Source organism: Spea bombifrons, chromosome 4, assembly GCF_027358695.1.
Source record: "Spea bombifrons isolate aSpeBom1 chromosome 4, aSpeBom1.2.pri, whole genome shotgun sequence".
Lineage (NCBI taxonomy): Eukaryota > Metazoa > Chordata > Amphibia > Anura > Pelobatidae > Spea > Spea bombifrons.
The window spans coordinates 41197823-41220109 of record NC_071090.1 but is presented as its reverse complement, the minus strand read 5'-3'; the positions used below and the strand labels follow the sequence as shown (position 1 = coordinate 41220109).

At 40.2% G+C, this 22287-nt stretch overlaps 1 protein-coding gene, 1 non-coding gene and 1 pseudogene across 3 annotated transcripts; 1 reads left to right on the top strand and 2 right to left on the bottom strand.

Moving 5' to 3' along the window:
- Positions 1 to 7638: 7638 nt before the first annotated feature.
- SLC25A3 (solute carrier family 25 member 3) lies at positions 7639 to 13283 on the bottom strand. Of its 2 annotated transcripts, none has more exons than XM_053464511.1 (8): positions 13169 to 13283; positions 12228 to 12383; positions 11094 to 11218; positions 9761 to 9940; positions 9425 to 9606; positions 8610 to 8782; positions 8087 to 8197; positions 7639 to 7984 (listed from the first exon to the last, which is right to left on the bottom strand). In XM_053464511.1, exons 2-8 carry the CDS (start codon positions 12373 to 12375, stop codon positions 7824 to 7826), a joined length of 1080 nt encoding a protein of 359 aa, XP_053320486.1. In that variant the 5' UTR covers positions 12376 to 12383; positions 13169 to 13283; the 3' UTR covers positions 7639 to 7823. The 2 variants fall into 2 exon arrangements, with proteins under 2 accessions (XP_053320486.1, XP_053320485.1); XM_053464510.1 differs by lacking the exon at positions 11094 to 11218 and adding an exon at positions 10831 to 10955.
- LOC128492966 (small nucleolar RNA SNORA53) lies at positions 9151 to 9394 on the bottom strand. Its single transcript, XR_008354174.1, has one exon. It is a non-coding gene; the product is annotated as a small nucleolar RNA SNORA53 (small nucleolar RNA).
- Positions 13284 to 21060: 7777 nt separating the features above from the next.
- Positions 21061 to 21240, top strand: LOC128493001 (uncharacterized; annotated as a pseudogene).
- The last annotated feature ends 1047 nt before the right edge of the window (positions 21241 to 22287 follow it).

The window sequence follows — 22287 nt, the reverse complement described above, 5'->3', positions numbered from 1 at the left end:
GAAATTAGATGATATGATCAAAAAAATGTATCTGAAGAAAGCCCTTCTTGCTCTGAAAAAAAACGATATATAACTTGTGTTTACAGCTAAACATGAGCACCGTAAAAGTGTTAAAAGTCAAAAAAACAGCCTGGTCTTTTAGGGGTAAAACGCAGTCCTTGATGGTTTAAATTGGTCAGGTGGGGAGGTCTCCATTGTAACTGGCCCATGGAGCAGCAGCACAAATGTCAGCCTGATCAGTGGCTCTGTCCCCAGTTATGTGAAAGAGTGGCTGTAACCCTAGGCCTAGTCCAGAGTACACGGCATATAACTGTAAGGAGGAGGTGTGATTTACACAGATGTATTCAATACATTTAATACAATTAGATCTAATCTAATACATTAGAGTTGTTTTTTTATTGTATTATCAAAATTGAATAACGAAACACTGAGGTTTGTCTCGTTCCATATTTATATACAAAGAAACAGCTAATCTAACAGTATTTTAGGATAGGTTATTCCAAGGTTGTGTAGCTCTGTAACTATGGGCAGTCAAGGCAGAATTTAAAGTATTTTGTGTGGAAGAAACTGAGATTATAGCCTGTGTGGATAGGTGGTGAGCACATTGCTATAAGTATAGTAATAGCTATGCGAACATATAGTTATGCTTAAAGAAAAAAGTGTTACAGCAACTTTTCAATATCTTGGTCATGTGAAAAAAACTCCTCTTTGAATTTTATGGTTTTACATATCAGGGCATAATAGCAATCAAATGTGCCCTAGCAGGTCTAAATATTATAAAAAAATAGGTAAATACTGTCGGAAATGGGATATATTTGGGAAAAAAGGGGATTCCAGGTGCCGACACACCTTCGTCTAGGGGTTAATAACTTAAATTCGGGTAGCTCGAATAATCGCAAGAAAATACTTCTTTGATAGGAAAATGGAGGGTTTAATGCTATAATGAAGCCTATGAAGGCTAACACACACAGGGTTACATTGGGAATGAAGTTGTGACTGCAACAATGACGGAAAGATTGTAACTAAGTGCAGCAAGGATGGGAAGATTGTGTTAAGACTAAGGACATACAAGGAGTTCTTATAGGGTGGGATCAAAGGTACATTCCATTAACCTTCCTATTAGTTAACTAATTACAATATCAAAAGACAATACTATCACACAACATACAACTTACAATAGACAATACATACAATTTACAAACCTAAGGATTAACTAATCAAAAAGACAATACTAATACTATCACACACTATTTACAAACAGACTATACCTACAATGTACAAAGTTTACAAAGTTGCCCTTTGATGTGGGCTTCGGGGGCTACATTTGCACTTGAATAAGTCTCCGTCTGTCCTTCCTGTGAGCATGTGAATTCAAGTCCTTTTACACCTATAATGACTGTAATTGATATTTTTCATATAATTATGTTATAATGCTCCTAAGGTGTCTGGCATGGTCTGCATGCTACCTCCACATATCACCACTTTTTTTTCTTTTTTTTTTTTTTTTTTTTTAATTTCTTTTCTGAAAGCCAGTCCATAAGCACTTATCAAGCGCCTGGCCTCAATTCAGTTATATATTTTTATTAAAGCCAGTCCATAAGCACTTCTCTGAAGCGCCTGGCGTCCTCTCAGTTATGTATTTTCATTAAAGCCAGTCCATAAGCACTTCTCACAAGCGCCTGGCCAAAAGCTGAATGGTGATCTATAAGAAGTTCGAGTGAGTATTAGTAGACATGCTGACAAATGATTTTGACACCTTCCCACAGGAGATAAATGGTAAATATAGTAAATAAATTTAGGAACAATTACAATCACAATAGTTTGCATTAGGGTCAAGGATCACTGACACCAAGAAAAAACATTTTAAATGATGAACTCAGCATGTACTGGAAATAGAAATTATATAACAAATACTACATACAGTACATACATCACATTGACTATGTTCTAAAAAAAATAAATAGAATTTTTGACCATTTATCATACACGTACAGACACTCAACCCAAAAACTATGTGAACAACACAATGAATAGCATTCACACACGCCATACATACAAAACATCATGAATGCATTATTATACAGTGGTGTAATAAACATATAATTTTATAACTATGAAACTACACATCCTTCACTTTTTCAATGCCAAGTGTCCCATCACATATATAGATTTATGTTACAGACAAAAAACATTTAGAGACTCTTGTAACCTAGCCTTTGAATAGACACAGGTATTCATAATGACACAGTTTTCTGGGATAAGAGCTGCAATGTCCAGAACTTAGTTTCAACACAAATTCCAGTAAGCTATTTGAAGGTATCTATAATTGTGGACATATCGGATTGTCAGGAGTCAAATTCATGTTGGTAAAATCCATGACCGGACACCTGGATTCAGTTCAGCCTAGAAGATAAAAGAAAGAGCAGTATCAGGTCTCACCAGAAATATTTTAAATTTAAATTTACTGTATGACTAAAGAGGGGTTAGGGGGAAAAAATAATGAAAAACTATATGCTAGGCACATGGTACATAATTTGCATCTATAAGTTGTTTACGTAAGGCTTTCACGGTTTCTTGCAAGCTTTTGTTTTCCTCCATTATCTTATTAAAAGGAATCCATTCACCGTTTTTGCCTGCACCTCTCCTCTTGTTTCTATTGTACCATGGACCACTAATTTTATGTTTAAAACTACTTTCAGCTCGACAACTGTTATTAAAATTAGGAGAGTTTTTTCCTTTAGGATTAAACTGTTGGAATGTAGCAATAGGTGTGACATTTAGATATTTGTCATTTTCTAATTGTAGAATTTGTAGCCATTTTGGGAATTCCGTATTTTGCTTAATCATCAGATTCATATATTCTGCTACCTTGGATGGAACAATGGCCAAAATTAACTGCCTATACATGTCATCATTCTCATATTTTTTTATTTGAGCTTGTCGCATGGAATAATTTACACTTGCCATATTAGTTGCAGCTAAATAATCAATAATGCGACGTGCTGCAGTGGATATTGACTCACTCGGGAGAATGGTGATAAGCCGTGTCATTTGGACATCACTATTAAGTTTGAATAATTTTTCCCTGCACTGCTGTAAGAATTTTGGAAAAGTTGTTGTAGAACCATCAATTTCTCTGCCTCTATCTCCCAGTCCTTTTAATGCCAGATTAATTAAATTATGTTCAAACAGATTACTTGTGGCACCCCATCGAACAATGGAATTAATCCATGCCATAAATGCATTAAAATCATACAGTGGTGCACAACCAACATCTGCTAAAATTTCCTTTATATCTGTAATACTTAAATTGGTGACTGGTTGTGGGATTGGGATTTGTGTAATTTCTTTTAGGCTTAAGGCAGGGGTGTTAATATTGGGTGTATTATCACTTAAATTTAGTACTGGTTCTGATGATGGTGGTTCTAAGGGATGCAGTGGTGTGATATTATTATGGTCTTCACTGATTTTTGGAGGCATTGTTCCAGCTTTGTGAACTTTAAATTCATTTTCCAAATCAGGGTCTATGCATATCTCTTCCATGTCTATGTCTACAGACTCTAAATTTGCAGATTCAATAGAACCAATTTGCATCCATTTATTTTGTAAATTAGAGGATTTAAGGAATATCCCTTTCCCCTTTTTTAAACCTCCAAATTTAATACAGGGTTCTCTTATTCGTGTTTGTAATAATTGTAATGCATTTTCTAAAGTGTTATTTTTGTTTGTTATGTCCTCTAGCTTTTCTTGTAAACATGTGGCTGTATATATTGAGTTATGTGCTAGAGTTTTAGCATCCTTTAACTGTGTGAGTGTTTCTTCTAATTTAACTTCTACTTCATCAAATCTTTTACACTCACTTTCCCACATTTCATTTAAACAACACATAGCCTGAAGCAGAAGCTGTATTACACGCCCTTTTTGATTCTTATTTTTTTTCTTATTAGCCAACACCAATTCCATGGCTTCTGAAATCCCTTCTAAAGTATTAATATCACAATCTTTCCACATGAAGGGTCCTCCTAATTCCTTAATCATTGATTCCACATATTCTAAAAATGGTGGTGGTAACCACTGAGATTCATTAGTAGTGCTTCTACTTTCTACAGCTTCACTAGATATTATATTTAAACCCTTCATTTTCTTATCTAAACCTGACTCTGAAAATTGATAAAATGAAGACATACTCACCGTTTAGATGTTCAGTTGTCCAGCCCAAAAATCCACTCTAGGACACCAAAAATGTTGCTTTAACTTGATTCTGTTTCTTCTTGAACGAAAGTCCAAATTCAGAGTTGTGGTTTGCTTGAAGTCTTCTCCTGGGAACAGCACCGAGGACGAGCCCCCAATATGTCGGAAATGGGATATATTTGGGAAAAAAGGGGATTCCAGGTGCCGACACACCTTCGTCTAGGGGTTAATAACTTAAATTCGGGTAGCTCGAATAATCGCAAGAAAATACTTCTTTGATAGGAAAATGGAGGGTTTAATGCTATAATGAAGCCTATGAAGGCTAACACACACAGGGTTACATTGGGAATGAAGTTGTGACTGCAACAATGACGGAAAGATTGTAACTAAGTGCAGCAAGGAGGGGAAGATTGTGTTAAGACTAAGGACATACAAGGAGTTCTTATAGGGTGGGATCAAAGGTACATTCCATTAACCTTCCTATTAGTTAACTAATTACAATATCAAAAGACAATACTATCACACAACATACAACTTACAATAGACAATACATACAATTTACAAACCTAAGGATTAACTAATCAAAAAGACAATACTAATACTATCACACACTATTTACAAACAGACTATACCTACAATGTACAAAGTTTACAAAGTTGCCCTTTGATGTGGGCTTCGGGGGCTACATTTGCACTTGAATAAGTCTCCGTCTGTCCTTCCTGTGAGCATGTGAATTCAAGTCCTTTTACACCTATAATGACTGTAATTGATATTTTTCATATAATTATGTTATAATGCTCCTAAGGTGTCTGGCATGGTCTGCATGCTACCTCCACAAATACAACCTCAGATGAACAACAACACATGTTACACCGTGTCATGATTTATTCAACAAAAATAAAGCCAAAATGGAGAAGCCATGTGTGAAAAAAGTATACCTTATGATTCAATAGCTTGTAAAATCACCTTTAGCAGCAATAACTTAAAGTAATCATTTTCTGTATGTCTCTCACATTGTTGTGGAGGAATTTTGGCCCACACTTCTTTACAATGTTGCTTCAGTTCAATTTCAGACAAGCTTTAGCTGTCAGACAGATGGCCTCACATTTGACTCTAGAATATTTTGGTATACAGAGTTCATGGTTGACTCAATGACTGCAATGTTCCCATGTCCTGTGACTGCAAAACAAGCCAAAATCATCAGCCCTCCACCACCACTTACTTGACAGTTGGTTTGAGGTGTTTGTGCTGGTATGCTGTGTTTGGTTTTTCGCCAAATGTGGCACTGTGCATTATGGCCAAACATCTCCAATTTGGTCTTTTTTGCAATTTTGGAAATGGCCTTATAATCCTTCCCAGATTGATGGGCAGCAATAATTGCTTGTCTAACATCATTGCTGATGTCTTTCCTCTTGGCATCGTGTTAACACACACCTGAAAGCTCCAAACTGGCTTTTAAACAAAAAAAGCCAGCTTTTATACAGGGTGTCACACTTGCTCATGATCAATTAATCAAGGGCAGTACTTAATTCCTATAGAAGCAGTAAGGGCGTACTTAGTTTTTTCACACATGGCTTCTTCATTTTGGCTTTATTTTTGCTGAATATATCATGACACGATGCAATATGTCATGTGTTGTTGTTCATCTATTTTTAGCTATTTTTTAGACCTGCTAAGGAACATATAATTGTTATGTCCTGATATGTAAACCCATAGAATTCAAAGAGGGAGTACTTTCTTTCTCACAAGACTATAGTGTGTGTGTGTGTGTGTGTGTGTGTGTGTGTGTGTATCTTTAGTGCTATATATTGTAGCTCATATCTTGGTGTAAAATTATAGACTTGCACATTTGAAGTTCTGTATTTTATATTTCAATTTAATAATGGAGATCAGTATCCCCTTAAGAAACAGGGATTTTCTTGGGTTAGTGACCAGAGCGATTTATCCATTTTTGATGTGGTTTAAATGTAATTTTCACAAAATGCATACTTGCTGGGTGTCCTATGGGCACTGGATACACAATACTAACTACTCTACACCCTATATTAGATAACACGATGCTAAAGGCAGGATGCGGATTGCATTTGATACATGTTTTTATATTACTACAAGTTACCAGTATTTACTATGTGTTACATACAGTATGTCATAAGTATTGTTAAACTGCAGAAAAAGTCTAACATGAGCGACAAAGATCATGTACGTGAATGTTTTATTGCCCCGCATTTCTGCTTCTACATACTAGCTAATGTATTTGGAGTGCTGCTTTGAGAATTTAGGAGTCTTTCCCCTCAAAGGAAAATGGCTTAAGTATACCCTGTGCTTTTTGTAAATTTTGTAGAATTTACTCTAACTTTAGCTTTTGCTTGAAACCTGCATTTAAATCATACAAGCAAGGTCTATACCTAAGCTTATAGAGCATGTCATACGAGGGATCATTTTTTAGCAGACGCTGACCATTATCATTGAAGTAGTTTAAATCTCTGTCATTGTGGCTGAAAAAAAAATCAGCAAGAGTGAAGATAAAAAAAACCCTGATCCCCAGCAAGTCAGTGGGGTTCCATTTCTGCTGCCTTGCATTATGTGAGGTAGGGTCAGCTGCCACATTGGGCATACAGATTATTTTGAATAGCCTCAAATAATTGATTGGTGATTAACAGCTGCACAAAATTACATGGGTATGTTCAGCTGCATGAAATTACCCCCAATACCTTCTTACAATCTTTTACATTCTTGTTGCAGTTAGTTACATCTGTTGTGACCTTGTTACCTTACATCTTCATTACCAATGTAACCCTGTGCGTGTTAGCCTTTCACAGGCTTCATCACAATATTAAGCCTTCCATTTTCTTATCAAAGAAGCATTTTCTTATTATTTGAGCTACGTGGATTTAAACAATTTACCCCTAGATGAAACCCAAATAGATTATTTTCCCACAAGCAGTACAAAGTACTGATCATAAAAATAGGGGAAATAGTTTAACAAAAATTGAGCACCACAAAATAAAACACTAATCAGTTTATTACTGTGCTGAAGAAGGGATGGGAAAAGTTTTAAACTGTATTTCTGCAACACTGGAATGCTGCGTAACTGGGTTGAGCGTTCGTGATTGAGGCATTTCAGCAACACTGAAAACATTGAAGTTTATCATTGATCGCCTCCTAAATACTTTTAAAACAGGCGTCCGCCACCATACAGTTAAGGGAATTTATATGACATCTGCATGACTAGAAAGCCGTGTTCATTAATGTGGTATAGTCCAACAAAACGCAACTGTGTGTCAACTTTATGGTGAAGTCGGAAAAGTGCGTCATCATATGTTAGGTGATCAGTTTTGAAAAGTCTGTTCCAATACTGTACCATTTTAACTTCCGTACCAAAACAGGAGATAGTGTGTAAAAAACAATTACATTTGTCAAAGGATAAATTACAGATACATGTTTAAGTTAAGTTATCTTCTGTTTATTGCAACAGATAATTACGGTAAAACCAGTTTTGACTTTTGGGCTACCAAGCAGAGTGAGGGCACAACCAATAATTACATCGCAGAGAAGGTAGGGCCTACATGGTTGAGTTTATAAAACTTTAGCTTAAAGTGTCAATGAAATCAAAATGATTTAAGTCCATGTGTTTACTGGGTCAGACCAAGCTTCTTTTTCAGGGACTCTGGCATCTCAGGGGGAGGAGGACGAGGAAGCCTGAAGTAGACCTTCACAGAGTCATAGATGAACCATTGCAGAGCAGTTAAGGTACCAATCATAATAATACGGGCTGTTAAGCCCTTCCACACTCCTGAAAAAAGAAAAATATTTAAAATAAGTCAATTCAGGTCTCCAAGGAATATGTTAAACTAAATGTGCTTTAGTAAACCTGTCTTGGTTTGTAAAAATGTACCTTTGGGTCCAAGTTTCTTTAGGACTTGCAAGGCTGTGCTTCCCTTTTCTTTGTTCAACACAGACACTACTGAATCAGCAGGATGAGAAACGATGGCACAGAAAACACCAGCTGGAGGGAAAAAAAATAAATCAGAATCAGATTTCAAGCTATCAAAGTACTTAAAACATCATAGCAAGAACTGAAACTATTCTCACTTAAATGGTCTGAACACCATAGGAATTGTAGGACAGCTGTCACTACTATACCACCTCAGCTATTGTAAACTAAAGTTCTCATGTTGCACAGGCACATGCTGTTAGGAAAAATATGACCATAGTAGTAGCAATTCATTATACGTTGTGGTCTACCCCCACAATAAAAATCTCCAGATGCCTATGGTCATGGAGTGATGACTAGCATTTTTGCACGTGGCAACATGCTACCACAGTGGGCAATAGTTTGGACTGTTTAGGACAGAGCCACACCAGCACTAAGCAAAACTACTACACGATCAACAAGCCACCGAGAACAGTATTCTTACCAATATAACCAGCCACAAATGTAACCACCAGCTGTTCAGACTTTGAACATTCACTTCGGGGCTTGGGCACAACATGTTTGTACAGGGCTTCAACTGTGCGTTCAAAGCAAGCAAACTTCATCATGGTGTATGGGATCTGCCTCATCCAGAGAGGGACAACACCTTTGTAGAATCTGTAATAAAGTAACAATTACAATAAAAGCCTGCTTGCCCAGTTACTGAACAGCTACTAACATCTCGCCTCTGTTCACCTCAACCCTTTGCCAAGACAATTTTTACCATCAAGAGAACACAATGAGGAAACGTGAAAATTCTGAGAAGAGACATGTCTCCTACTTTAATAGTGCATGGCTTTTGCAGCGAGCACTTTTTTTTAAGCTAAAACCAAAAGGTCTGGAAGAAAATACCATCACCTTCATGTAACTTTGCTGTGGTATTTGTGGTAACTTCACACTACACTCCCCCATTACCACAGTGATGAGCATCAATATATTATGGAGACCGCAAGGGTACAATCTCCCTGTAAGGGCATAAGGTGGCAAGTGTCCGTACCCCAGCAGAGTCCTGATGGTGAAATGTGTCAAACAGCAATGCTGTAGTCACAGCCATTAGAACATTAAAGCTGACATACAGGTATAATAATCTCACATGCCAATGACTCAAGCACCTTTGACTGTACAACCAGAAAAGTTGCTGGATATCACTGAGCTGGAACTACTAGAAAAAAACTAGCAGAACTCAGCACAGCATAGATATCCACAAAGGTGGATCTAAGGGGGCATGTTTGTTCAAATGATAAATCACTGTATACTTACGCCCAAATTCCTTCTTCAGCATACATCTTAGGAGCAGCTTGTCTCAGAGTATTTGCATAACCTGGTTGTGTTTGAATGCGTACTTTTGCAGCTTCCATTGGAGCCAAAGCAATATCTGCAAAGAACTCTGCACTGGCAGATGCAGCCAGGTACAGGGATGTACGCCACAAGAAGGCATTTTCCTGTAACAGACAAGCATTGCATTAAGCTAAACAGACCACTGCATATTGTGGAAACAGCAGATCCTGAAACATTTCTAATCAGGGAATACTAGAAATGTTTCTCTATCACACAAGTGTATGCTTTTTTCACATCAGTGAAAGTATTAAGACTTACCTCTCCTAGAATATTGCCGTACAATATTTTGAACACTTCATAGAAACCAAATTTGCAGAGGCCTTGCATTGAATATCCTATGAATGTTGGAGCCCATCCCTTTGCAAGGCCGCGAACACCATCTTCTTTAAGTGTTACAGAGAAGCCACTGAAGATACTTTTGTATTTTTTGGGATCCACCTAAAAAAATGTATGTGTCGATTAAAAGTCTCAGAATTTAGTGTTAAAGAACAGATAACAGGGGTGAGGGATATTGGTAACTAGCGGTACAAAAACGCATAAGCATCAAGATGCTGGTTTTGCTAGTCAGGGAGGGACTCTACCCATGAGCTAGTGAACTACCAAAGACACAAAGAGGCAGATAAGCAAACGCAAATACAACCCCCCCCTCCCCACACACAAATACAGATGTTGAGTCGTAGGGCACGGAGTCAAGAAAGATCTAAACTTGTGTTTCTAATGGACCAGGACTACAGATGCCCTAGTTATTGGAACACCTGTACCATTCTAACATGTATAGGAGAAAGAAAAATTATAACTTCACATCTGATTTAAAGGGTCTAATCTATATAACACGCACAAGAGCATTCATAACCCCCTCCTCCAAAAGGACTAGAAAATCATATGTATGGCACTTTCTGCAAGTCTGTCTACATCCTGGCATAATCCTGATGGTGCAACTAAGTCAACAAAAGCCATCACAAGTTAAACAAAACATGCAGGTATATTAGGCTCACAAGAACATCAGGAATCCAAGCACCTTCAACAGTACAAGCAGCCCGTTTGTCCAGTACTTATAATTTGGTTTGATAAATTCACATCAGGATCTGCAGCTCTATACACAAGATGGCTTTGTACAATGCTACAATGTTTGTGATTTTCAGAATTTTCTACTAACAATTTTTTTTAATGTATGTAAGAACCTAGGTTTCTCTTAATTAGTGGCTACCCGATTTGTTTCAGGGGTACATCGCATGGTATAGTCTATCCCCAAGATGATTTGTCATCAGTTATAGTTTAGTAAAGTTACAATTGCTCAGTCAAAAAAAGCTTGTGTGTTAAAAACCCACCTGTATGCGGCATTTCACCAAATCCAGGGGAACGACAGCAGTATGAGTGAGACCACAGCTGAGGATGCCACCAAACCCACAAAATGCATAAAACTTTGCCGAGCCATATTCACAGCTGTAGTCACCTGTAGCATGAATAAGCCAGGACACACCATGCATTTTAAGTTAATTAGAACATGCTCTACTCATAATATTTAGTGGTAATCACATTTGTCAAACCGGTTAGTTCACACTACAACTTCATTGTACTTGCAGACACAAACCTGAATTCTGCATTTAACCAGATCTAGTGGGACCACTGCAGTATGTGTTGTCCCACAGCTTATGATTCCACCAAAGCCACAAAGTGCAAAGAACTTTGCTGATCCGTAAGCACAGCTATACTCCTCTGTTTAAGATTGACAAAATATTACAAGTTTAATGTTTAGAAGAAACCTTCAGCGTTAGTAACAACGTCTCTCAGGTTACAGGTTATGGATACTAATTTCCAACTAATTTTCTGGTGCACAATGCCTCAAATCACAGTCAACGAGAATAGGAGGGGCAAAAAACAGCTTGACGGTATTTACAAGAAACCTTTCGCATTGATTGGACAGTAAGATTGTTTAGTGTAGTTTATATTACAGAGATGCAACATAAAACGAAACTGAATTTGCTCTGTTAACCTTAAAGCAAACAGCACTGAATACCTCAAAACGCAGGGGTGCTTTAGGAAGGTCAGACCTTACAATGCATAAAATATTCAACAGGAATCATACAAGCACATGGTAGCATTTTTTTGTCAGGACAAGGATAGTGAATTTACTCTATTTATAAATCTTTTTATTAGGTAATTAAAGTAAGGGGTTTTTTAGTGCAAGGACAATAGATGAATGGAATTTGCTGCCAAGAGAACTGGTACTATCAAATACAATAAATACCTTAAAAAAAGGGTCTAGCTATTTTATTAAGACTATAAATAGAACAAACATTAATATTTCAGAGGTTCTTGGAAGAAATCTGATCAACTTTTGGAGTTAAGGAATTGTCCCCCTAATTGGCAAAACAAAAAAAAAGCTTAATTAGGCATCAAGAAGCAGGAAAGGGATCAAAAACAAGAATATGTAGAGTGGTTCTTGCTGGACTTCAGTTTTTCAACCTAAGCTACTATGTTAGAGTGTCATTTACAGGAATTTCCTGTATGTTATACAGCAAGTAGTAACCTACAATCAACCTTTCTAGAAGAAAAAAAAAGCCTTTCCAAATATTTCTGCTGCAGTGGATTTAAGCCTAATAAATACAAGAGTGAATATGCACAATACTTATTTAATAGCTCTACAGGGTTGTTCAAGGAGAGTGGTTGTTAAGGTAATTGACACATACTGCCAAAGGTGACTCAATGTCAACAATCAACATACCATCCAAAGCAGCGGCAGCAGCAAGGTGTCTTGTAGGCTGAGCCTGGGGGTTGTTACTTTTTCTTAAAACCACGGGTTCTTGCCCCAGCTGGAAATGCGGGGCATTAAATGGGTTGACCCGGGATAACTGTGCAACAGACGAATACATGTTGGTACCTGTGGATTACAAAGGGAATACAGGCCGGAAAAAAAAAAAAGTTAAATATGGTAATTTGAGAACAGTTACAAGCAATATATGCAGTCACATTCAAACCACAATAGAGGCAAAGTTAAAAAAAAAAAAAAAAAAAAAAAAAAAAAAAGTTACCCAGTATACTCGGGTATTTTTAAATCTATGGCCTCAATGACTTTTTAACCTTGCATATGCAGAAAGATCACATGACACAAGTGGCAGCCATGAAGACTACAGCAGCGCGAAGCTACAGAATGGAATATGCAAAGGAAGCGGGGTTTATTAAACCAGACTAATCAGGCAGACCCGGATTACACAATTGATAATGGCGCCTTCCTTTGAAAAAAATGAGACGGGCTCATCCGTTCTATTAAAACAGGAAGAAAGAAAGACGATGCGAAGAGCTATAAATTCAAGCAAATCCGGCTACATATAAAGCACAAAGCACGCTGCAGCGGCGGCTGCTCGCCACGTAAAAGGCGCACACTGCAGCGACCTATCGTTACTGCAGCGATATTAACAAAAAACATATTGCCGGCGCGAAGCATACGGCTAGGCCGAGACGGCAATACGGACGGCGGTCGTACCCCCACTCCCCTTAAACTATACACCATACTACAGGCCCCACAACCGTGTCATCACGTCTGCATTGCGGCTTTACCGTCGCTAACCTAAAACCAGCCCGCTACACCCGCACATGAAGAAAAGGCTCCAGTCCGAGCTAAGGGCCCAAAGCCTCTGTCCTTCAATAATCCCCAACCGCACTCACCCTATAAGATGGCGCTCACTCGCCCCTTCGCCGGCTGATAGAGAACGAACGTCCTCCAGACTTAATGAATTTGTCCTTCCTTGACGTCAGAGGCACGCCCCTACAGCCGCTGCGTTGATACGATTGGCTATTGCTGTGGACGTCATCACGAGAAGAACGCTGTGATTGGAGGGAAGGGCAAGAAAGGAAATCGCCCGTCATGTGATCTACGTGGAATGTTACGTACATGACGGTCTAATCAAGCGTGTCATGCTCACTGCCGGTCTGACCCAGCTTTTGCAGTCAATGTCACGCCGAAAAGACTCTTTTGTGTGACCTTTCTTTATCTTTTCTTAAAGTTGTAAGATGTCCAAGGGCTCAGAGCTTTTTGGAATCGGACGAACCTGCAAAATGATACGCCCTTTATTTTTTTTTAAACTATTACTGAAGCATGAGAAATAAGAAATCCACAAACATCTAAGTCATGTTACAGTTCTTCACTGTTTTTCTTAATATAAATTAAAATAAAGCATTATAAAGAAAAAAAAATACTATTTTTTGGGGGGTGCAAATCGCTACTAATAGTCAAGTAAGAAGATAGAAATTAACGTACGACGTTTTAATTGCAACATCGTTCACGTTGGTGATCTTGTAATTCCATACAGAAAGCTCAATGTAGAAAACAGCTAAACAGGAGGGGATAAGATAAGGGTCCGGTAGCCTTATTATAGGTTAAAGATGCCTTATGCGCCAAGAAAACATTAAATAACCAAGGTTTCCAAGGCCTGGTTAAGGTCAGTCTTTAAATCAGAAACAATAGGCCATAGTTATTATGTGCCATTAAATTCTATCTTTCGATATAGAAAGTATTTAAAGAGCCAATGTATCTCATAGGAAATGGAGTAAAACTCCATCAGGGGTCATAGGAAGCTTGTACACAAGTGAGATAATGAGATTCCCAACATCATTCCAACAGTTGGCCAACACCACCATAAATGACCACCATACAGGAATCGGAGGAGGGCCTCATAAGCCTTCTTGATAACATATGCACTGGCACACATAGTCACACACACATACACTAACAGACTTACACACTCCCTCTCACACATGCGCCTTCAACTTGAACATTTTTGTGTTTATGTGTAATTCTAGGGGTGTGTAGTGCAACTCCCCACAAAGCTTCCTTGTTCAAAAATAGACCACTTCATTTTGGCACTAATAACTTCTGCTGCTAATGAATCTTGATATTACTAGGCATGTGCAAGGTGTGATATCATTGAAATATTATGACAAAAAGCAACACAACTATGAAACAGCGACCAAAATGGTCTCGAGTATTCATATTTCTTTGACATTTTCTACATTGTTAAAAAAATTTTTTTAAAATGTGATCGTTTTTTTTAAAGCCCGACGTGCAGTGCTTTGGTAAGAAGTGCCCAAGTGGGGCCCACCGTGGATCACTGGGCCCTCAAATCTACATCTTCTGGCACTGAACTCCCTAAAGGGATATGTGATGCTGTATCTTCCTACCCCTACCCTGGCAAAAGATCTTTCTGCCCCCCCCCGAACAGAGGGACCACTGGAGTCTTTAAGGGAATACAAGAGCCCAATTCTAGCCTTAAGGCCTTTCCCTCTCTCTTTGGTACTGCCTTGACAGTTAGACAGAAGACAGAGAAGTGAGATTCTAAAACCCGTCAATATTTAATGTAGCCTTCCTGGTTTTACAGAACGACCCTACTAGCAAGCAAACCTGACATTTAACCAAAATTACAGTTTATGTATAGTTACTCACAAACCTATAGGGATAACAGTCACTCATGTGACTGATGGAAAACTCATGGACTCATTAAACCAAGAATCTGCAGCAGTGTTGAATATTTCACATGAAATAACCAACCACTATATCTGGTTAATGGTGGGTAATTATTAATTAACTATACATCATGCAGTGCCAGCTTAGGCCTTCTTCCAGGAGAATCTAGTAAAGTTGGCTCAAATTAGATAAGACTCGCCAAAATTGGGGTACTTTGACGTAGTGGCAGGCTAAGCAATATATGGCCATATAGTGTGACTGAATCCCCAATAATTTTGCCTTAGGTGTTTTTTGAACGGTATTCACTGGGTATGTGATGATTTCTTGCTCTGTTTTGTGTACATAATGAAGACTCAAATTGCCCAGTTCTGCTGTTGTAGCAGTATACCCCTATTCTATGTGATCTGGATTCTCTCTGAATATGTTAAGTTATATCAGGCCAGACCTGGAATTTACAGGTAATCATCCAGTCAGTTATACATGTGTCCAAAGACATAACACACATATCTGTCCAACCTCCCGAGATCTATATTAGAATGGACACTTCCAAAATGCCAATAAGCCATACAGGCATTTTAATAACATGGCCTTTACAACCTTGTATAAAAGTCCTAATGTGTATGCTCAGTAACAACTAAATACAGTACACCTTAAAAGCCATTCATCCAGCTATAATATAGGGTAGCTGAAGACATTAATAAAAATGAAAATGAAGGCCTCGTAACCCTGGTATTCGGGTGTCTACCTGGAGAACTGGAGAAGTGGGGCTTCTCCCAGAGCGCAAAACCCTCAGTTCTTTAAAGGGACAGTTTACCTGAAGTTTAAAATTGCGGCCAGAGCCCTCCTACTCAACGGTCCTACAGTTCTTACCACTGATTGAATGCTTCAAACAGCCAATTACTGACAGCAAGGTGCCCCCATTGAAGCGAAAATTAACACATTCCATGCATAAACATGGGGATCTGAATAGAATCCTCATTCCACATAGAATATACCAGTGTATTTGCAAAAGGGGGTAGCACCATGAAAAATGAAAAGTGTTTCCTGCTTACCATCTCATATGCTCCAGTGCAGGCTCACACAAGATTTTCAGTGGGTCTAATGACACCACCACACACATGCTTATTTGGCTGTTCATAATCCCCTCATGCATTGCAAGGGGACCCCACAAATATATAAAGGGACTTCTCAGTTATCATATGCATATGATGGCTGAAGTGTCCCTTAAGGGCTACTTAAAAAGCAATGGGCCCTATTAAGTGCCACACCTAGGGCCACAGAGTTGTGTGTGCTGTAGCCCCTGTTTTTTCAATTAGGCCTAAAGGTACAAATAAAAAAGGCATATACAGTTGTGTGAAAAAGAAAGTAAACTTTGAATTCCATGGTCTTATATATCATGACATCAATAACAATTATCTGTTCCTTAGCAGGTATGAAATCAATTAATACAACCTCATATGAGCAACCACACGTGGCATATTACACCATCATGATTTATTCAACAAAAATAAAGCCAAAATGGAAGAACCATGTGTGAAAAACTAAGTACACCTTAACTGCTTCCATAGGAATGAGGATGCTAAGTAGCAGACAGATGCTGCTAATTAAATGCCCTTAATCAATTGATCACCAGCAATGTGACTGTGACGGAACCCTCCATCACTGGGGCCACTGGAGAGATCTGAGAGAGGGCCCGCAAGATGGCACAGCCGGCCCATCTCCTCAGTGACAGTGGGAGCACCAGGGAGGGGATGCAGGCGGCATCACTCCCCAGCGGCTGAGTGAGTACCCGGGAGATGGCGCATTCAGCCTGTCTCCCCAACAGCACCTCACAAGTCCGGGAGCGGAGGAACCTGTCCTCCCTGCCCAGTGGCAGATGCCAATTCAGGGAGCAGAGGATATTGTCCTTCCTCCCCAGCGGCTGACAGAGGGCCTGAAAGATGGCACAGCCGGCCCATCTCCTCAGCAAGGGGATGCAGGCGGTATCACTCCCCAGTGGCTAAGTGAGTACCTGGGAGATGGCGCAGCCGGCCCATCTCCCCAGCAGCAGGAACACCAGTTTTGGGAGGGCATTGATGGGCCAAATTAACTGACTGACTACGGAGTCAACCCGTTTGGGGTCTCCTCCTGGGTCAGTCCCATTCAGAAGGGGGAGAAATGTGACGGAACCCTCCATCACTGGGGCCACTGGAGACGCCTGATCTTTTGTGTTCTAGGTTTTCTATTCTCATTTCCAGTTGTTTGTTTTTGCTTAAATATAAGACAAGGTGCTCTTTAAAATCCCCCTCGTCTTCTATTCGAGGTCGTCTTATAATTGGACCATAAATAAAATGTCTGACTATAAGACTAAGATCCAGATCCCTTGCAGCACTGCAGGGGACCTGGATCCTCCTCTCTGGTAGCCGGTGAACGTCTGTGCGATGCATGCACAAAACCTCCACTTCTGCCCGGCACTTCCGCTGAGGCTTCTATGATGGAGCACCGGCGTGACATGTCCTTCCGGTGCTCCACCATAGAAGCCCCAACGGAAGTACCGGCATCAGCAGAGGTTGTCTGCGCGCATTGCCCAGATGTTCACTAGCTGCCATAGAGGAGGACCCCCCGCAGCGCTGCAGGGGACCTGGATCCTCCTCTCCGGCAGCCGGTGAACTTCTGTGCGATGTGCTCAGACAACCTCCAGTGCTACCTAACACTTCCGCCCGAGGAGGAGGCATATAGTGGGGTATAAGGCATATCAGGGACAGAGGGGCAAATTGGGGGGTATAAGGCATATCAGGGGCAGAGTGGCATATGGGGGGAAATAAGTCATATCAGGGGCAGAGTGGCATATAGGGGACAAAAGTCATATCAAGGAAGCAGAGTGGCAAATAGGGGTGTATAAAGCATATCTGGGGGGTACATAAAGGATAGTCTTATATTCAGGCTTTTTCTTTTTTTCCTATATTAATATTCAAATTTTGGGGGGTCTTTTTATAATCAGGGTCGTCTTATAATCAAACAAATACAGTATCTGATTTCATTTCTTTCATATTATTAAAGATTTCTTGCTTTTTAAAAAAAAAATGGGATTGAAGACAAGCTTTTAAATAGTTTGCTGTACCTCCTAGCTTATTATGTATTCTACAACCATAGGGGCCTTCAATATATGACCAATCCTTGTCTAATATAGATCATTTTTTCTGATTACTGTCCTGTTTTTTTTTCCTTTTTTGATTCTTCTCTTTATTGGTCCTGTGTTCTTCGGTTCGCCATGATGTGGGACAACAAAAAAAACCCAAAACTCTACCTCAGTGTTCTCTAAAAAAAATAGGGAGAACAACTTTAAACGAGCAGATAGAGAGAAAGCTGTGGGTGAGGCAAAGGGGTGCGAGAGAGAGAGAGAACATATGCATGTTTCGGGCAAAGATTGCAAAGACATACTTTTTGAGAAGTATACAACCTTTCCACCTAACACTCTCAGCCATCATCTTTTTCTCTATCCAGATTAGAGCATGGTCAGAAATCACTATTTGGGCATCCTTTAACCTATGTAGAAATAATTCAGGTAGTCCAGCCTGGAAAACGAATTATGGGGATGAGAGTAGAACGTGTATTGTTTATCTGTTGGATTAAGAAACCTCCAAGCATCCCGCAAACGGAGGTGATCCAGCATGGGTAGGGAGGAGAGTCCGAGAGGGCGGGAGGAAGGGCCAGAGACATCTAAAGAAACATTAGCCACTAAGTTAAAATCACACCCCAAAATTACGTTAGGGGCCGAAATCTCCAGCAATAGCGAATAAACTTTGGCCAAAAAAGCGTACTGGTCAGAATTTGGAGCGTATAAATTGACAAAAGTAAAAGATTAATTAAACAATTTGACTGTAAGAATAATGTATCTCCCTTCCGGGTCAGCAATCTCCGATTCTACAACGAAAGGCAACTTTTTGGAGAGTAGGATAGTGGCACCTCTAGATTTCTTGGTGTACATAGCGGAGTAACAAGCGCGCAGCCACGGCGCCTTTAGAGTTTTTGACAGGGTCACACCAATGGGTTTCTTGGAGGTAAATAACATCCGGACGCATACGCTTGAGATGGGTGAGACATTTTTAACGCTTAACAGGGGTGTTTAAACCTACATTCCACGATACAATACGCAAGGAGGATGGCGCATCGCACCTATTATCGGATTGCATCATATCTATTATGGCAATGGAGCCAGGTTTTCAATCGATGCCCCGCGGAGGAAGAGACAAAACATAGAATAAGCCGGAACAGGTCGGTCTAGGGAGGTCCCAGCCAGCCCCCCAAACACCCTACAGTGGACGCAAGAAGATACAGCCGTTGAGGTGGTGTAGCTGGCGGTGTAAGTCCCCCAGGGACAAGCGGAGGAGTCCACGAGGCAGCAGAAGCCCCGAGCAGCACACGCGGGGAAGGCAGGCAGCCCCAACCCCGTCGCCCGCCACCGGGGCCACAACCGGAGGAGCGCCTCGGTCGCGGCACGTACCAAAGCTCCCTGGTGCAGGTAAGTTCACGGGCCCAGTCCCGGCTATCTCGTCGCCCGCTGGCCAGGAAAGCGGAACGGCAGAAGGCAAGGGAAATACGCGGCTCCAACGGAGCGATCAGAACCGAATGGCAGAGCGGAGGCAGGACCTCACTCCGGGCCCAACACGTGCGATCAGCACACGGCTCCTGGGGAGTAAATTATCGAATGCTGCGGATCAAATAAACACGCGATCCAACGCCAGATAGTATGCCCACAGCAGTGGTGGTGAGCTGGGTGGAAAGAGACGCTTGTAAGGCGCGGATGGATGCTGATTTTAGGTAGCACTCAGAGAGCTCAGCTAAAAAGCGGCAATCTCAAGAGCCCACCTCCCGGAAGTCCCTCAGCCATCATCTTAATCAAGCTATCTGAACAACCAACAACCTCTACAGATCATCCAGACCCCATCCAAGCAGTCCTCTCCTATTCTTTCACCAACTAGATTGTAAACTCGCAAGAGCAGGGCCCTCTTCTCCTTTTGTACCAGTTTGTTATTGTTTGTGATTTTAAAGTATTCCACTGATTGTAACAGTGCTACGGAATTTGCTGGTGCTATAAAAATAAATATAAATTAATGTAACAAGATAGTCAGAAAAAACAATTAAGGAAACTAGGTTTATGAACAAGATCTTTAACCTCAGTTATAGCACCAACCATGATGTAGACTCCAAATAATGTTAGATGTCAATTTCAATCATGAGGTCACTGGAAAAACACATCACATTTAATAGTTATCAGCTGGACAGATCTTTATAATGTTTTTCTTTCCTCTTTTCTCATAAAAATAATTCACTCAGTCTCTTTCTGAGACTTTAACTCAGGTTTGATATATAATTGATATATAATTAAAGTAGCAATATAGTACAAATTCATAAGTTCTTCATGGCGAAGAACTGTCTCTGGATCCAAAAACTGAACCTCCACAAAAACATGGACCTACAGTGGCACACAAGTCCCTCTGCTGGGAAGAAAATACGAAAAATAAGTAAGTATAGTTGTCAGCAATGCCAGCAGGAAGCCTCACTCCACCATGATCCCTCTTCTGCTTCCAGCTACATCCCGAGAGACGTGGCGAACAGTGTTCCGTCATCTCTCTCCGCCTCAAAGGGTTGAAATGCATTTTGCTGAAATATTGTGTTCTCTTCTTTCGGAATCTTCCCTGCGTATGTTTATTTGTATATTCGTGTGTCCTGGGCGTAATGCAAACCTTAGACTAAGTGTATCTTAAATGATATCCTGTTTCATTGTACAGAACTATTTTCACAGGAAACTGAAACCTTAAAGTAAAGTGCCATGTATGCATTAAAACTGGTGCGGTGGCATGCAATAGAAATGACCATAAAGTATGTATAAAAACATTGTGCACACTACAATAATGTGATGTAGGATATAATAACTGCCTCTGTTTGCCTCTGACTTCTTGCTTCCAGAATGATCGTAGTTGGGTGTGGTCCGGAGTCTGTGTGCTATCCTCAAGTCTCCCCAGGTTGAGCAGCATTGAGACCTTCAGTGATGAAAGAATAAATAGGAGTTACATTTCACTGCCCCTGTCTAATAGTGCTTTAGCTTGTACATTAAATCGCTTCTCGGCCTTTTGGCTAAGATCAAGTGTAGTCTCTCTTGTGGTGGGGGGAGATGACACTGATCCTCTGGCCTTAGGGTTCGGGAAAGCAATGGAACCCGAGGTGAAATTGCCCTGGCAGAAATGCCGGAGTCACCGTGTGTGGTATTGCACGCCACTGCACACGGTGAGCGCACGTTTCCACTGGCGGCCTTCCAGCACTACTCGCCCCCATGTACCATCAGGTCTTGGGGATGAGATTTATTTTTGAATCCGGCAGGCCAGAAATGGCCTGTCCTTAAATTATTTTTCTTTATTTATTTAATCACATCGTGTGATCACGAGTGCCTATTAATTTGTCCCCCTTTGAATTCACGGCTTTTGAAATTCACGGCTTGGCCATCACTATTCTTTGGCACACGATTTTGTCACTTCGTTTTTGGACACTGTTTTCTTTTTAAGAGGCAGTGAAGCCTGGACTTTGCTGGAGGAGGATTGGAGCCTTCTGGCCCTTTCCTCTCTTCAAGAAGGCCAGCAAGGAGTCTCACTCTTCGGGGTGAGACTCAAGATCTGACCCTCCCATGGGGGGGGTTGGAATTTGTCCGAGTTCTCCGTGAGGGAACTCGGTATCGTAGTCTGGCTTCTGCTGCCTTGTGCACAGAATGCGGCACCAAAGGAGCACGCACCTCGGGCTTCAAAGAAAAAAAAAAAAAAAAAATTAAACCCTTAAGGACCAAGATGTTTTTTTTCTTTTTGTACCCTACGTGACAGAGGCTGTTTTAACGTTTCTGCGGTGCTCATGTTTAGCTGTAATTTTCTTCTTTCTCAGTTACTGAACCCACCCAAGTTATATGTTGTTTTTTGTTGGGGTCAAAGAGGGGTTTCTTTACATACATTCTGATCATATCATCTAATTTACTAGAAAAAAAATCAAGAAAAAACTATTTTCCTGACTTGTATTTGAAAAATCTTTTACCCATCTACAAAAGCCAATAATAACTGCTAACTAGATTCTAATATTTGTCATGCGTTTAGAACTACCCAATGTTTGTATCCAAGATAAGTACAAGTAGCGTATTGTCATTTCAAAACCTTATTTTTCCCCAAACTTCTGTCCCATGTCCTATTTGGGACATCTTTGAAGTCGGCCCATTCAATTTACCCCCTCAAACCATATATGTTTGAAAACTAGACACCCCAGGGTATTTCAAATTTTTTATTTCCATACACTAATTATACCACAT

Coding starts and splice junctions, on each gene's coding strand:
- SLC25A3 (XM_053464511.1), bottom strand. CDS start 12,375: ATGTATTCGTCTGTTGCACAGTTATCCCGGGTCAACCCATTTAATGCC. Junction 11,219..12,227: donor TGCTGCCGCTGCTTTGGATG/GTATGTTGATTG, acceptor AATCTTAAACAG/AGGAGTATAGCTGTGCTTAC. Junction 9,941..11,093: donor TGGTTAAATGCAGAATTCAG/GTTTGTGTCTGC, acceptor ACATTTTTTTAG/GTGGATCCCAAAAAATACAA.